Source organism: Chelonia mydas, chromosome 1, assembly GCF_015237465.2.
Source record: "Chelonia mydas isolate rCheMyd1 chromosome 1, rCheMyd1.pri.v2, whole genome shotgun sequence".
NCBI lineage: Eukaryota > Metazoa > Chordata > Testudines > Cheloniidae > Chelonia > Chelonia mydas.
Window position 1 is genome coordinate 78,651,719 of NC_057849.1, and position 17,984 is coordinate 78,669,702.

General features: G+C 43.4%; 2 protein-coding genes across 6 annotated transcripts in view; both read right to left on the reverse strand.

Moving 5' to 3' along the window:
• Nucleotides 1–6,731, reverse strand: part of TBC1D4 (TBC1 domain family member 4) — a 154,442-nt gene extending 147,711 nt beyond the window's left edge. For 2 of the 3 annotated variants that reach the window (XM_037895237.2, XM_043534003.1), the window contains exon 1: nt 5,524–6,709. In XM_037895237.2, coding sequence (XP_037751165.1) covers nt 5,524–5,994 — 471 coding nt within the window. In that variant the 5' untranslated portion in view covers nt 5,995–6,709. Of the gene's footprint in view, nt 1–5,523 lie in introns of all 3 variants that reach the window. The other variant, XM_027829747.3, reaches the window with a different exon arrangement.
• Nucleotides 6,732–7,229: 498 nt separating this feature from the next.
• Nucleotides 7,230–17,984, reverse strand: part of COMMD6 (COMM domain containing 6) — a 49,579-nt gene continuing 38,824 nt past the window's right edge. For all 3 annotated transcript variants that reach the window (XR_006286999.1, XR_006287006.1, XR_005224803.2), the window contains one exon: nt 7,230–12,092. The gene's annotated coding sequence lies outside the window, so the exon portion shown is untranslated. The remainder of the gene's footprint in view (nt 12,093–17,984) is intronic.

The window sequence follows — 17,984 nt, forward strand, 5'->3', positions numbered from 1 at the left end:
GGACATATAAATCAAAGTGACAACATAAAAAAATTCTAAATATAAGGGTCACTTTCCAATATAATTACAGCTTCCTGTTTATTTGTATTGATAAGAAATGTCAGGGTAGAGCCCTCCTGGGGTTAAGATAAAAGCAAAGGTTTTGTCCTGACATTTAGTTTCTCAGCATGAGCCATCTTACAGAATTGTTCTAGTGCAGTGCCTTTTTTCTTTTTTTAATTCTATCAGACAACTAACATATATATGAAGAGGTCTACCATTTTATTTACAGCCTGTACAGCGATTACAGAGCAAGGATCTGCGTTACAACTGGGCTGCCTCAGGCTCCTGACTCTGCCAGCCTACCCACTATAGTTCTTATCTCACTCTTACTTTATAGGCAAAATGCTCCATTATTTCTGCTTTGCCTTAGGCCAGTCTAGTCCCATTAACTCACAGCAACAACAGAATGCTGGAGCTACTGATAACGCTATGCTATACAGAGGGCTGTACAGTAGAAAATTTCCTTCTTCCCAGCTGATGCAGTCCTTGGGTTACATTTGAAATGCTGGAGAGGTACACACTTTGATCACTCTTTATGAGGATCTTTAAATGAAACCTAAAACGTATGGTAACATTTTTTAAAATGTCAGCTAAGTACTTGTCTACGAAGGAAATGTCATTATTGTGTAACAGTCGTCACTAATAACTATCAATCATAACAATAAGATTGTTTACAAATGATTTGTATTTGGTACTATACAAGTTACTGGTCTTGTTCATGTTTCATGAAGAAAATGAGAATTCTATTTCATCATGTGAAACAGCAAATCAGACTCTGAACCTTTTCCTAAGGAAGTAGTATGCGACTTTAAGAAATTTAAGATGATTGTCAAATACCATTAAGATTTGTATTCAGACTCCACATTTAAAACAAACATGCCCGTTTTGTATACTTCATTTTATGAGCTCAGGTGGGGTCTGAAGACTTTGCTGATCAATCTGAGGCTTTCCCAGATGATGAAAAGAGGGAAGTAGGGGCTAAACCATCAATTTCTAGATTCCATTCATTTTTTTTTGAAAGCTTCTAGTTTCAGTAGTTGCGAAGAAAACATTCTAAATATAAAGTGAGACAGTGCTGTCATCTTGAAGACTCAGATAGACCCCATGCCTCCTAAATTATTCCCAAGAGAAAGCTATGTGAAACTAACATCTCTGCTATTCAGTAGCCAGCACTGAAATGAACAAGAATCCTAGTCTATTTCAGTCAGCTGCTGCTTTGGAAAGGTATGAGCAGCAGCAAGCACTGCAGCTCTTCAGAAAGAGAAGAGAAGAGCAGCAGATTTTTTCCTTTCCAAGCCCATCAATCAGAAGGTTCTGGGACTCTTCCCCGCTCCCATTTCCAGCAGCACGAGAGCAAAATACTGAGATCCTACACAGTGGCCAGGGACAGAAACCCTGTAAAAATCTCAGTATTCACAGTCATCCCCACAGCTCAGAGCTTCTTAGCTAGGCTTCTTGCTATAGTACTATCCCTGAATCCAGGTAGAACCCTCCTTCCACCCTCATATTTTTCAGATCTGCCTAAGACTAGTGGGTGTTTCAAATGACACGCAGTGAAATTTTTCAAGATCTATCTTTAAATCTTCAGCAATCGTAAATAACATTTCTAGATCTCTGTTGCAGTATAGAACTGGCCTTTATGGAACAGGTGCTTATGGTAACATTTGTTAAAAAATAAAAGGAAGGAGAAACAAAGAAATTGTAGAAGTGGTACTTCGGAAATGGGATTCCCTGAGTGGGGGGAAAAAAAAAACTTCACTGCCAGAACTGGGTGAAACTGGCAAAAAAAACCAACAACAAAAAAAAACAAATTAAATTTCAGGGTGCACAATCACATGTTGTTTGCGTGGAATTTCTGGACCATTGTTGCAGGTGAAAAATCTAAAAAGGCTATGTATTCAAATATACACTCTTCTGAACATTTTACTGTGAGTGACAGCTGTTTGTTCCAACATGGGGGTGTGTGCCTGCATGAGGCTGCATGGTCTAACTCAGGGGTGGCCAACCTGAGCCTGAAAAGGAGCCAGATTTTACCAATGTACATTACCAAAGAGCCACAGTAATACGTCAGCAGCCCCTCCCACCCACCGGCAGCCCCACCGATCAGCGCCTCCCTCTCCCTCCTGATCAGCTGTTTCATGGTGTGCAGGAGGCTGGGGGGGGGAGCAAAGGCATGGCAGGCTCAGGGGAGGGTGCGGGAAGAGGTGGAGTGGGGGCAGGGCCTGTGGCAGAGCCAGGGGTTGAGCAGTGAGTGCCCCCTGGCAGATTGGAAAGTTGGCACCTGTAGCTCTAGCCCCGGAGTCGGTGCCTATACAACAGAGGTTCTCAAACTGGAGGGTCGGGACCCCTCAGGGGCTCACAAGGTTATTACATGGGGGATTGCGACCTGTCAACCTCCACCCCAAACCCCACTTTGCCTCCAGCATTTATAATGGTGTTAAATATATAAAAAAGTGTTTTTAATTTATAAGGTGGGGGGGTCACACTCAGAGACTTGCTATGTGAAAGGGGTCACCAGTACAAAAGTTTGAGAGCCACTGCTATACAAGAAGCCATATATTAACTTCTGAAGAACTGCATGTGGCTCCGGAGCCACAGGTTGGCCACCCTGGTATAACTAGTGGACGGAGCAACAGGCTGGGAGGCACTGGCTTCTGTGTTCTGTTCCCAGATCTGCCATTGTTTGGTCTCAACTACAATACTAAGCACTGCTCTCTTGAAAGTCCATAATTACTATTTTACCTTTACAGTTCATAGACCATTGGTTTGAGGTTTTCGAGTTTTTTTGGTTTGTTTCTTTGTTTTGTTTTTTACAACACTCCTCTGACTCCCTTCCTCCACTCCAGAATAACTTGACCTGTTATTCGCACTAACAGCTCAAACATTTACAGCGAAAGCAAAGTAGTCTTGAAAAAGGAGCATAAAAAACTGTTTAGGATAACATACACCATAAACACCACACAGCTCAACTACTGCAGAGAACCATGCTTGTATATTCTACCATCTTTTGAGAAACTGCAAGGATATTATCAGTTGTAGAACTTGTAATTCTAGGAGGAACACTGTGCTTTTTCAAGTCAGCAACTCACACCTCATTCTGTTTGCTCAGAGCTACGGGTTAACTGCTTAAGACCTGTATAGACTTGGCAAATAACATGTTAGCCCAATCTCTCCCACTGGCAGCAGAACTGGGGAGGGAGACAGCTTTCTGCCTGATCTCCCTCAGGGCAGACTGAAGCCATTAATGTGCTTGGAGTTCCACAAATCATAAGTTTCAGAGTAACAGCCGTGTTAGTCTGTATTCGCAAAAAGAAAAGGAGTACTTGTGGCACCTTAGAGACTAACCAATTTATTTGAGCATAAGCTTTCGTGAGCTACAGCTCATTTCATCGCATGCATACTGTGGAAAACCATCCGATGCATTTTATGCTCAAATAAATTGTTTAGTCTCTAAGGTGCCACAAGTACTCCTTTTCTTTTTACAGATCATAAGGCTAGCCCTGTGTCTACATCAGTTAGTTTTATTCTTTGTCTTCAATGCCAATACTAAATAAAAATAAAACTCATTACCAGTTGGCGGTTAATTAAGTGAGAACTTAAAAAAAAAAATCTTACTTCTAGGATATATCTTAAGATGATACATAGTCAAAAGTGGGCAGGTGTTTTATAACAAAACTTGTTTCTGTTAATAACTTCCAATCAAAGTATCCATTCTAATTCCCTAGCATAAGAGTGCTTTGCGTATAACAAATTTTTTTTATTTAATTTTGTGCAAACTATTATGTTTTCTTCTGTGGAGGGCAGGGGAGAATCTATAGTGAATGATCAATAAAAAGTAGCATCCAAAATAGAATGAAAGAAATAAGAGCCAGGCATATAAGGAGTAATAGTGAATGGATATTTTACAACCCCCTTCTGTCCCTGTTATTTCCCTTCTGTCCCCGTAATAATAGGACCAGCATGGATCTATATAGGTGATGTACTTAATGATTCTGATTTAGCATTCACTCAAGTCAAAGAGAATCTTTCTGTTGACTTTGATGTGTGCTGCATCAAGCCCTGTATATGAATTAGTACCATGTATACACCTACACTACTCCACATTAACTACTTCTTTAATCTTGAGCACTTAATTTGCTGAAACCCAAGTTAGTATTCTAGAACCTTGGCAGTCAGTTGTTTTACACTCCTTTTTCCTGCCACCCCCTTGCTCCCTTCACTTCAAAAAAAATCTGTTCAGTAGATCTAGATGTGCTGATTAAATGGCTTCGATAGACTCCAGTGCATATAACCAGTCATATTCTCTCCACCCCCATATATCTGTGTAAACCTCTGGGAGAGCTGCTCATGTTGCTCAAATAAAATACTATCACTGAAAGATTGCTTTCTTGCCATTACCATATTAACATAATTATGGGCCCTACTTGTCAAGGTTGTTGTTCCCCACATGATTAGTATAGCCAGGAGAAAGGAGCCCTCTGTGCATTAGATGCAACAACCAAAGCCTCCTACAGATCCTGCAAAAATACATACTTTTAGCTAGCTCTTTCAGATGGCACCAGCTCAACAATGTCCCCTCCCAGATAAAACTTTTTATAACACTCCTGAATGTGCCTGGCACAGCCAGGTGTCCTTACCATGCCTTGAAAGTGAAATATGGTCCTGTTGTGGTTTATGGTGGTCTGTAAAGAGCAGATGGGTCACATAGTGTTGGCTATTCTGTTGGTTTCCAATGGCTATGCCACATTAAGGATAATTTAAAATACATTAAATATTTTTACTTCTCTTCAGAAGCAATTGCTGTGGTTACCACAGTGATGTTATGTGATCATGAATAAGACCAGGTGGTCCACGAGAAAGAAAAAGTGGAGATGGTCCACTCTTTGCATGTCCACATTATGGAAAGGTTGAGAAGCCGTGAACTAGCTCCTGGGCATGCACTACATTATGGAACAAAAGTAGATACAAAGTGTTCTGCCAACCACCCACAGCATTATGAAGCCTGCTGCTCACCTCTGTATTAATACCCCCCAGGGTGAGCTTGGTGTAAGAACCTGAACTATGATCCATACACACCCACATGCAGAGTTAACCAGAAGCTTTTGTGAATATTCCTTCCACTTTGGGCAATGAAGCCTTTAAAAAGACCCTCTACCCACAGCCCTCTGGAAAGCCTCCCTTTTCCCAGTCCCTTCTACTGATCCCAGGGACCCTGCCCATAATACCACTGACTAGATCTCAAAGCGCTCCACAAAGAAGTCATCTCCATACCCTCCTTTTCTCTATTACCCTCTTTGACAGCCCAAGTGCCCATATACTAGTGGCCCCTGAAGGATCTCCATGTCTATAGTCTCTGAAGAGCAGCCTCTTTATTCCCGAACCACCACTGGGAGGGGGGGACGAAATCTATATATCACCTACGTTCCCACCACCCTATTGTCCCCCGAGAAGCCGCCTACTCGGGGCAGCCCCAGCACTTGCCTGGTTGGGGTCAGAGGCCCGGAAGACGTGGCAGGCCACCTGTGACTCGGGGTTGTCGGGCTGCGCCTTGATCAGGTAGGCGAAGTAGGTGAGGTCGTGGCTGTTGTGGATGAAGCGGGAGATGTGCTGCGCCTTGTGCTCGAAGATGAAGACGGCCGGGTTGGCGCTGCCCGGGCTGCCGCTGGAGGTGGCGGGGACGCAGCGGAGGTTCGGGAAGCCCAGGAGCAGCAGCACCTCCCGGGCGGGCACCGAGCTACCCAGGGGTCCGCCAGGGTCCTGCCTTTGGCTGCGCCTGCGGATCTCGGCCATCAGCCAGGGGAGCATGGGCAGCGTGGTCCGTCTGTCCAGGCAGGACCAACCCACATACCACAGCTTGAACCGCTTCTCCCCCATCGCCCTCCCCACCGGCTGCGGCTGCGGCTCCGGCTCCAGGGGGTGAGGGAGCGTCTCGTCCTGACCCTGTTTCTCCATGCTACGTTCCCAGACAGCAGCCGGGGCGTGCAAAGTGCTGCGGAGCAGCCTCCCGCCGCTGACCCGGGCAAGGGGAGAGCGGCCCCCAAGGGCAGTCAGAGGGGCCTATGCAGGCACAGCAGATCCGGGGAGCGGGGACCCCCTACCCGTGCATCCTGCTCGGCTTCCCCCCGCTACACTGGCAGGGCAGGACTCGGCGGGAGCTGCTCCTGCCCCTCAGCCTTCCTACGCCTGAGCTCGCGGCTGTCACACCCCCTCCGCCCCGACTGGGCTGCAAGGGCCCCAGCGAGCCCCGCGGGCAGCCCCCGCGCCGCAGGCAGCGGCGCAAGCAAGCAAGCGCTGTTTCTCGCCGCTGTCTCGCCGCCGCCGCCGCCTGGCTGGTGCAGAGCCTCCGCCTTCGCCTCCTTCCCCAGCCATGCGGGGTCAGCACTAGTGCGAGCGCAGGCGAAGGGAGGGGGCTGATTCTCCCTCTTCCTAGTGGCTCTGGGGGCGGAGGGAGGGAGCTACGCTCCAGCCGGGGCGCTCCACTCGCAGCCCCCGCCAAGGAGGAGGGAACTCGCCCGCCCCATAATCAAAACAAAACCAAACGTGGCCTGTCCACTTCCCCGCCCCCACCGCCGCCGGCGCCGCGGCTGCTCTTCCTCCCGCCCCGCCAGGTGTAAGAACAGGCTCCGCTCCGGCTCCGAGCGCGCCCTTCCTGCTTCTGCACATGCTCGCGCTCCAAGGGCAGCCCAACGAGCATGTGTGAAGGGCCTGCACATGCCCGCCAGGGAGGAGAGGCTGCTGCCTCTTACCAGTGCTGTACTGTTCCCTCAGCTCTTGTGAGGCTCGGTTTCCCTGAAACCCACAGGAGCAGGGAGGGCTCAGTATGGGGGAAAGGAGCTGAGCTGTGAGGGAACGGAGCAGATCCGAGAAGGGGCAGGGAATAGAAGAGAAGGATTATAGAAATATGTATAGGCTTTAAAATCCGGATCTCTATTTCCAATGCTGGGATCGAAAACATCCAGAGCGATAGAAAAAGTATAATTAGATTCAATGCGGCAAGCTGAGCTGTGCGGGCGGATCCCTGAGCCCTCATGGATCAGGGCCGTGCTCGCTATCTCCTTGTGCCTGACCAGTCCCTCCCTCGCCCCCCATTAATGTAACTGTTTTGTTTGCAGTATTGTTGTAACGAATTTGCATACCCCACACGGTAAGAAAAATATTTTGTTGAGTGATTTTCAGGTCAGATTTTCATTTAATTTTTTTTTTTTTTTTGCTTAAATATTTTCATTTTTGCGAGTGTTGGATTTTTAGGCTTATTTTTCTTGTTATGATGCCTCTTTTGATGTCAAATTTGCCACCTACCACAAATTTTTTTGTTGTTGTTGTTTTTTTTTGCTTGAAGACACATATGGACAATTCCTTTTCAATCCCATACAACCCATGTTCATGACATTGAAATATTTTTCTTGACTATTTCCTTTTGTACACGTTTGCGGTATCAAATAGCAATAGCTTCAAGCCCTAGTTAGTTCATAGTAATATAGTGTAATGGTTATTGTCTTGACCAACACAGTTGCTTGAACCAGGAACTTCTGGAGCTGAAAGCTTAAGTATCTACAACTTGAACTAAAGAAGCAGTCTTTCGTGCTGGGGAATTCAACAGGTTTACATCCTGACTCAAGGACATGTAACACACACTGAGCAGTGGATTATTATTTATTATTTGCATTACTGTAGTGGCTAGGAGCCCTAGTCAAGGACCACTTTGTGCTAGACACTGTACAAACAGAACAAAAAACAGCCCCTGCCACAAAGAGTTTACAGTCTATAAGACAAGAGACAACAAATTAATACAGATAGAGGGGAGTATAAGGGAATCATGAGACAATATTGAACAGCACTACAGCATCCTAACTGTTTTCAAAACACAGAAAGGAAGGGTTTGAAGGAGAAAAATTAGTTGGTTTTGCAGATGTTTATGGGGAACTCCTCCAAAGTGTGCGTGCAGTATGGGAGGAAGCATGAAGGTGCTTGTTTGAAAATGTAACAAGTGGGTGATGGAGGATGGGTATCATGGGCCAATCAGACACGAGTTAACATCGCAATAGAAAGGAGTACTTGTGGCACCTTAGCAATTAACAAATTTATTTGAGCATAAGCTTGTGTGAGCTACAGCTCACTTCATCAGATGCACTTCATCTCAATAGGGTTATAGTGGTATTTTTGTAGGAAGTATCAGATGTGGCACAAAACTGTTTCACTAACACTATTTTTTACAATACATAGTTACAAACAATCCCCCATGTTACTAGAAGACACATAGAGAAAAATATACTCTTCCTTTTTTGAGTTTCTTTACTTTATGTAGTCAGTATTGTTTTGTTGATGGTCAGTTGCATTTTCTATCTCCTACACTGGAATTCCACACGCTACCATACTACTCTGGGCAAGCTCAGTGGGGTCCTGGTATATGACTAGGGCAGCACTTAGGCAGTAATACAAATAATAATGTTAATCAGGAAGGGAGAAGGCAGGGCTAATAACATATGAATCTCATTGTTAAAATATAATTCTGAAAGTGGCTGAGATTGGACAAGGTGCCTCCTGCAAGCAGCAGCAGTAAATCATACCTCCATATTGCTCAACAAGAGCAAGCAGTCTTTTCAGTTGGGAAAGTAGAAACTGCAAATAATTATTGTTTGCTGGTTTTCTCAACAAAATAGCATTTTGTATTTTAGATACAATTATAGATAGGGTGTGTATTTCATCTCCTAAGGACATACTCCAGTTTTATTGAATGTTTCTCTAAGGCAGATGGTGAAGAAATGGGGAAAACTAGAAATATATGAAACTTGAGATTGAAATTCTGGGGTTTATTCTAATATATGTGTGTGTCTTCGTATAGCATCTGTAAAATAGCCAGAGATTTATCTTTTTATTACTGTTGCTGCTCACTTATGTAAAGCTAGTTGATTTAATGTTTCATTTGGCTGACTTGCTTAATGTGATGTTAGATTTGGTTATTTTGATCCACACAATTTATTTTTAGTGCTAAATTCTTTATAAACCTACACATTTACATAAACATTAGTATTTTTGAGATAATTAAGTTCTAAACCTTTAATCCAGCTACCACAGTTTCAGTTTTCAAAACCAGTCCTCTCTCTTCTCAACTTAATTCTTTTACACATCTTTCAGCATCGAACCAGGCCCTTTCCTGGGATTCACCAATGAATGTTTAGATGGTGCAGCCAGCGATGCAATGGGGAGTGACAGGTGGCGCTTAATATCAGGAGAAGCTCCAACGGCTTCAGGCCGAGCTGTGCTAAGGGGTGGAGTAGTGGAACCAATGGGGGAAGGAAATGTTCCCAGAAAAGCAGATGAGCCTTGTCATAGATATAAAGGGAAGGGTAATAACCCTTATGTATGCAGTAACATAAAATCCCTCCTGGCCAAAGATACAGAATCACCTTACCTGTAAGGGGTTAATCAGTTCAATTAACCTAGTTGGCACCTGACCAGAAGAACCAATGGGAAAAGAAGATACTTTCAAATCAGGGGGAGGTTTTGTTTGTGCTCTCTTTGTGTGTCCCTTCTCGCAAGAGAGAGAGGGTCCGGACAGGAAAAACATCTCCTAAAAACATACCTAAAATGAGCATCTAAAATTTAAAAAATTGTAAGTAAGGCAAGGAAATGCGTTAGATTATCTTTTCTTTTAGCTTGTGAATTTTCCCTATGCTAAGAGGTAATTTCATTCCTGTTTTGTAACTGGGAAGCAGAGTCAGAGGGGAATCCTCTGTGTTTTAAGTCTTTTTATTTACCCTGTAAAGTTACCTTCCATCCTGATTTTGCAGGTGCAATTCTTTTACTTTTTAAAAAAAAAATTCTTCTTTTAAGAACCTGATTAATGTTCAGTGTACTAAAAACCCAGGGATTTGGTCTGTGCTTACATTGTAACCAGTTGGTTAGTATATTATTCTCAAGCCTCCCCTGGATATGGGGTGAAGGGGCTTGGGGGGATATTTTGTGGGGATAGGGCTCCAAGTGGCCCTCCCTAAATGTTTGTTTAATTCACTTGGTGGTGGCAGCAATACCGTCCAAGGACAAGGAAAGGAATTTGTGCCTTGGGGAAGTTTTAACCTAAGCTGGTGGTGCTCGACCATTGCTCCTTCTGGTGGAGAAGGACCCAGGTGTTCAGCAGTGGCTCAAATCTCCAAGCAGCCCTATTTAGGAGTGGCCTGCTTGCCCCAATCTGGGGAAGGCACTAGGAACGGTGGGTTAAAAAAGCTCCCTTCCAGTTTCTTTCCAGGCTCTAAACTAAACTAATCAGTGCTTGCTGAAATGTTCATACTATGTTAACCAGACTTGAACTGAAAGATTCTAACTGATAGAGAATACATCAATTGGGCATTGATATTGCAGCCCTCAATGAGACGAGGCTTTCAGAAATTGGATCTAAGAAATTATCAGTTCTACTCATCTGGGAAACCTGACAATGAACTAATGATACGTGATGTTGGATATGCTGTCAAGAAGTCTGTCCTCAGTGTATGTACCCCTTCCAGTACCTATCAATAAGAGGATCATGCAGCTGGATACAAACACAAACTCTGTGTGACTGACTCTTCTGTCCATTTATGGCCCAACACTTGATTATTCCAAACAGCAAAAAGATGAGTTTTATTCTCAGCTGGAATAAATACTTAATTTTTTTTCCGGGGACAGACTCACCTGTGTGGGTAAGGATTGGGAGCACAAGGGACACATCATTGGTCAATACAGCACAAGTAGCCTCAACAGAAATGGCCAGCTGTTCTTGAACTTTGTGCCTTTTGTGAGCAGATAGTCCCAAACACCTATTTTGCTGGCAGGTGGCAGCAGCCGCAGAAAGGTCATATGGAGGCACCCTCACTCAGCACATGGGCGTCAGCTTGATCTTATCCTGATCTGTCGCAGAAACATTTGCAATGTATTGCACGTTCAATCAATGCCTAGTGCTGATTGTGACACTGAGCATGCTCTTTTGAGGGCCAAGCTCCAATTGCATCATAAAAAGATCTGTTATGCAAAGCGAAAAGGTAAACCTTGCCTCAACATCACTAACATGAAGGATTCTGATACTTGTGCAAAGTTTCAATGTGTGCATGAGCTTGTTTTTTAAAATGATCAACCTGATTCCCCTGATTTTGACACCTTGTGGGAAAAATTTAATAAGATGATTCTGGTTACTGCCAAGGATGGCTTTGGAACAACAGAGAAAAAACATCTTGATTGGTTTGCAGCATCTGAACATCTGCTGCTCCCACTTATAGGGGGGGAAAAAATCCTCACCTAACTTTACTTTAACAACCACCTAAGACCAGAACTCTCAAGTTTAAAGAGGGTAAGGCTGAGGTTCAGAAAGCCACCAAAGAAAGTGCCCAGAAGTATTGGCAAGACCTGTGCAGAAAGATTCAGATCTGTTTGAAAGAGGGGACCTTTGTGGTACCTATAGTGCAATTAAAGAAGCACTGGGTCCATCTTGTAAAAAGACCGCAAACCTAAAAGCAAAAGATCATACCATATTAACTGACAGGCAAAAACAACTTGACCGATGGATTGAGCATTACAAAGAACTCTACTCAAAGGATGTCATTATCTGTGACACTGCCTTAGGTGCTACGTTGGCTCAGCTGCACTGAGCTGTGCTGCTGTAGTGCATCTGGTAAAGATGTGGTATGCTGACAGGAGAGCGTCTCCCGCCGACATAGCGCTGGTGTGGACAGTGCAAAACTTGTTGCTCATGGGTGGGGGTTCACACCCCTGAGCAACGTAAGTTATATCGACTTAGGCTGGAGTGTAGACTTGTCCTTAACTGCCATTCCCAGTGTAGGCCTGGCACCTCAATGACGCGTTCACCAAAGCAGTCATCACCAGCTTCCAACTTTCACCAAAGCAGTCATCACCAGCTTCCAACAATGCAGGAGCTGGCCCAAATACCAACTCCTGAAGATGTAGAGAAGGCTACAGTCAGATCCCCTGCTGCCTTTAGGAGCTCCAGAGGTAGGAAGCTTGCAAGTCACATCTATGCCCGTCTCTGAACCTCTTGGGAAGAAAGCCATATACCCCAGGATCTGAAAGATGTAAAGATAATTACTCTTGTGATGCTGGGCCAAAAAGGTTTAAGCAACTTGCAGACTAATTGACCCTGATTCAACCTTTAGTGACATATTAGTAGATGTTTTGTGTGTTTACATGTATATTGTTAGAGGTTAACAACGTAACCAAACAGTTCCTCTCTGTAGCTGTATTCTGTTAATTCAGAGATCAAAAGGAGACGTTAACATTTAAATGTTCTGATATCACGGTCTTAATTTCTCTTTGAAGTGTGTAGCAAATCACCTGCGTATTCTTGGAGATAGGCTATTGTCTTATGTTAATCCATGTAGCTAACTACCGGTGATGCTTAGGAAATAGGTTACTTCAAAAGCCTATTGTTCACCCAAAGACTGGTGCTGTCAAGAGGCTGCAAAAATCTCTATAAAAACTCTTGGGACCCGATTCTTTCATCTCAGATCTGCTTAAGCTTTATCTGGGGGAAATTGGAGTCGTAAGACTGAGGTCTCCAGTCCCATCTGGAGTTTTTATTTCAGATGACAAAATTCAGTATCTTCATTGTTTGCAGTGTTGTTGTAGTCATATTGATCCCATGATGTGAGATACAAGGCAGGTGAGGTAATATCTTTTATTGGAGCAACTTCATTTAGACACTATTAGGATGGCTGTCTTTTTTCTGTTTAATGAAGCAAATAAGTTCTGATGATAAATAAGAAGATTCAGACAATCCCTCTAACTCAATATGCTAGGTCTTCACATGACACTACATCAGCCATCTCCATGTATCAGTATTGGATTTCCACTTCCTTAAAACCACTCTCGCAGAACTTGATCTTGCAAGGTGCTGAGAAACTGCAGTTTTCACTAACTTAAATGAGACCAAGCCTTAGACTGGGGTTCCCAAACTTGATTCACGGCTTGTTCAGGGTAAACCCCTGACGGGCCGCGAGACGCTTTGTTTACCTGAGTGTCCGCAAGTACGGGTGCTTGCAGCTCCCAGTTGCCTGTCAAAGTCAGATTCAGGACTCACATAATTTGTCAGACCACTCTGTTTATTAGTAAAGCGCTTTGCCAATGCACCCAGATATGTGAGCCCCTCTCTGAGGCTCAAGCTAACTTATTTATATAGATAAGCCAAAGCCAATTTAACATAAGAGACAAAAAAAAAGCAGAAACTGAGAAATATACATACATACATATCTTATTTGCATACTAACGTTTACCAATCTCCTAGCTCAGCAGGAGCTCTAAGTTAATTAGTTTGAGGACCCATTGTCTCACACTCCTTAATGTTTCTCTTCCCAACAACTATATTTCAACAAACCCTTCAAGTAGCATTTCTTTAATGAATTATAATTTCAGTATAATTCATTCTACTTTCACATGCCGCAGTTCACTGTTCCCGGGCAATGGGTGCTGCAGGAAGCAGCGGCCCGACACGCGCCACTTCCTGAAGCTCCCATTGGCCAAGAACAGTGAACTGTGGCCACTGGGAGCTGCGAGCAGCCGTACCTGTGGACGCTCAGATAAGCAAAGCATCTCGCAACCCGCCAGGGGCTTAACCTGAACAAGCCGCGAACTAATTTTGGGAACACCTGCCTTATACCAAGCCCTTAGCCAGCAATGGTTATGTTTTTAGCTGCATTTTTAAGTGTGGAAAAAAGTATTAAGAAAGAACAACTAGACAAAGATGTTTGTTTATACTCCTATATTTTATGTATAACCATAATTACATCAGACCAGAATACCTTAATTCTGTGATATGTCCATTAATAATAATTGGGATATCTCCTTATCTATCACCCATCTAGAAAATAGCATCCTCTCTCAACCCATATGTATTCCAGAGTCCAATCACTTATTTGCATTATTTTGAACTACATCAATTTCATTTTTAGTCTTGGGTCACCCTCAAGTAACATATAAGATCTGGACATTGTTTTTCACTGAACTTTTTATTAAATTCATCATCTTATCTTGTTCTAAGAGACTGATAGGCTAAGTCTCCAAAGCCCCAGGGATCCTGGTTAGGATTTCTATGTTCAGTGTATACACAATTTAAAATAACACTAATGAAAATACACATTCAAATATTAAATGTTTGCTTCAAGGAGACATTTGATTTAAGTAGCAGCCATGTTTTCTGCCGTTATTTAGTCAAAGATGGCACCATGAGCTGCATTAACAGCACAGGCTTTGAGGCCACCAAAGATGAATATTAGATTTTGTTTACAAAAGAAAGTTTCTAGTAAATACAGCTGTGAAAATGTAAACCAATGCAAGTTAATTATAAGAGCTTAAAGGAACAAGTAGCTGGACTATTTCTGCAGTAGGAGGGTGGGGAGGACCAAAACATCTCCCACTCCACAGACACTCACCATACATAATGTGAGTCAGTTATGTTTAGAGTAGATTCCAAAGAGCCTTCCCATTAACTCTCCCCAGAATGTTTAGCCTGGCCTTGTGCATGCAACTGTGATCCTGGTGGATCTGTTATGGCTGTGGAGTGGGAATGTGGTGAAATGCTGTTTTGCAGTGCCTCCCTCCCCCCAAAATATGCTAAGGCTAGCTCTGCTTATTAAAATTTTCAGCCCTCTCTGAGTCTGGGAGTAAACAGGCTGCTAGATGGCTGCCACACACAGGTATACTATTTTTATTGCTGCAAGGAGAACTCTGCTTCTACATTCCTCACCATTGCTGTTTGGAGCACATGGGGGATACATCACTTAATCCCTGTGCCTTTCTTCAGCCACTTGAATATTATATGAGGAGGAAAAATAAAAGAGGAAGGGCCAAAATACCAACTGCTACAGTGAATGGAAATTCTGCAGCTCCTGGAGTCCACTTCTCTCTGCCAGGGCCTGGCTGCCCAGCCTCACCTTGAAATTTAGGAGGGATCTGGAGCCTTGCTCCCTATTCTGCCCCACAGGCAGAGGCTATTAGCATCTCTGTCATTGCTGTTGCTCTGCAGAGCCACCATCAGAAGCCTCTCTCGGCTGCTGAGGTGGATGGAGCATAGTGAGTTGAGAAGGACTGGTGGATTTGGGGTAAGGTATGGGATTGGGAATAGATGGATTTTTTTTTGGAAGGAAGAGTATTATAATCAGGGAGCATCACAGCCATGGCTGACTGAGATGAAAAACAAAGGATCCCCTTCTTAAAGTCTCATTAAACACATCACTGCCAAAATGTCACTTACTGTAAGTAACCAAAACCACCATTTAAAAAGTTAGCAGTTGGCAAAAGTTACCACATTTATTAGAAATGCCACAGTGTTTCCCTCTATTTAGAGAAGGAGATACCTATGGTAACTTTGTGGCAATGGTTAGTACACTTAAATTGTTATAGGTGCTGCTGAAGTTGCAATTTTCCTGAGAATAACTAAGAGGGCAGCACAGAACCATATCTCGAAGTTATACAGCGCTGGTCACCATCCTTTTAGTTTCAGAGTGCTTGGAAAGGAGTGGACAGTATTTTACACAGCCATGTAACAAGTAGGAATATGCCAGCACCTCATATGGGATGTATAACTTGTTTCCTGTGCCCATTTCATACACACATTTTAACACCACTGAATTGTGGATGCAGTATTTGACAATAGTTTGGAAGATCACTGGAGAGAAAAATCTTTTGCTTAAGAGGTATGCCAAACCAATGCAAGAAAATATCCACCTAAAACATTAGGGATGAAATCCTGGCCCCTTTGAAGTCAATTGCAAAATTCCCATTGACAGAGCCAGGATTTCACCCTAAAACATTATTGTGAACACTAGGTTCAGAGGTAATTCTAAATGGAACTAAGCTGGGAACAGAAGTAAGAGTGCCATCTTCAGTAGCTGAAAAGTGAAAGCTTAGAGAGAGCAGTAGGCCTGACAATAAATTAAACAACTTAAATAATACAAAAAGAAAAGGAGGACTTGTGGCGCCTTAGAGACTAACAAATTTATTTGAGCATAAGCTTTTGTGAGCTACAGCTCACTTCATCGGATGCTGTAGCTCTCAGAAGTTTATGCTCAAATAAATTTGTTAGTCTCTAAGGTGCCACAAGTCCTCCTTTTCTTTTTGCGGATACAGACTAACACGGCTGCTACTCTGAAACTTGAATAATACAGTATGCTAGAAAAATAATAGGGTGGTTAAATTTCATGAGTGTAAGACAAGGAAATACAAATGTTTATTCCATAACCTTGAAATATAGGAAAAAAGTATGTTCAGCTACGTAAGCTAAACTACAGCTGTTACTCTTACACTGTAACTTAAAAAAAGTTACTTGTAACAACAGTTACACATCATACATGGCTATTAATTTTATTTTAAAAGTGTATCACTTTTACTGCAATGCACAGTATTCATTTTATCATCAAGGCACTGGATTTTTATTAATATTTTGTAGATGCAGCTGGAAATTTGTGTGTGAATTTTAAATAAATTTAAGTAAGCAACAGGGAAGATGTAAAACTAAACCCACATTTACAAAGGTTTCTTCAGAAGTGATCCATATATGACATACTACAGGTACAAAATCCTGGAAGAATGCAGGACCCACAGGAGTACGAGATAGGTAGATCTCATGTAGTTTTGGGTTTATTTGTATTGGTATACTTGAGATAAACTACAGAATAGGATAAAACCAAGCAAAGGGAAATTTAGGTTGAGCATTGGGAAAAATTCTAAAAAGTAATGTTAGACTGAGAAATAGTCTCCCGGAAGAAACAAGGAGCACTAAGTAAGACATTTATAAATAGTGTGATCCCTTCTTTCAACACCAGTGTCCCACTGTTAACATCAACTTTGCCAAATAGTAGCAGAATTGTGGAGCCTTACAGGACAATTTCCAGTGGAGGAGAAAATCAATGGCAGAGTCTGGGTATATTCCAAATGTAACTTGCTTTATTTGCATCTGCACACTAGTTTTGTAACAGGTAATTACAAACAGCATGCAGGCAATCAATCCCTTCTTCCAGAAATCTCAGCCCAACCCCACTCAGCTTCCCAAGAAGCTAGTCTCTCTCAGGAAATGCCTCCACCCATAAAAAATAAAGCAGAGTGAACTCTCCATTGTCTGCCACAGCATCTCTCAAAGGACTGCTGCACTGCAACACTAACACCACAGTACTTATTCAAAGACTCTTGTTTACATAAGAAACATTTCTTACACTGTGTAACAGCACCACCTAGTGACTAAAACAATGAGGAGTCCTTGTGGCACCTTAGAGACTAAGAAATTTATTTGGGCACAAGCTTTTGTGGCTATAACCCACTTCATCAGCTGTATGGAGTGGAAAATACAATAAACAGTACATGAGTTGTGGGTTATAGCCCACAAAAGCTTATGCCCAAATAAATTTTAGTCTCTAAGGCAGGGATGGGCAAACTTTTTGGCCAGAGGGCCACATCAGGGTTCTGAAATTGTATAGAGGGCCCAAACAGCCTGGCCACCACCCCCTCCTACTTCCTGCCCCCCTCAGAATCTCTGACCTATCCAACCTCCCCTGCTCCTTGTCCCCGACCACCCCCTCCCGGGACCCCCCACCCCTAACCGCCCCCCCACAGACCCTACCCCTTATTCCACCCCCCTGCTCCCTGTCCCCTGACTGCCGCAACCCCTATTCACACCTCCACACCTCCTGGGACTCCCATGCCTACCCAACCCCCACCCTCCCTCCCCCTTTCCCCGTCCCCTGATGTGAGCCGCGGACCATAGTTTGCCCACCTCTGCTCTAAGGTGCCACAAGGACTCCTCGTTGTTTTTGCTGATACAGACTAACACGGCTACCCCTCTGAAACCTGTCACCTAGTGACTGCTACCAGTCATAGAATAGGCAACCTTATGATGTAGCACCACAGCAAGTGAACTAAAACTAATGGTTCCCCCCATTTTTTTTAAATCAAAAAGTGTATTAAAAAAC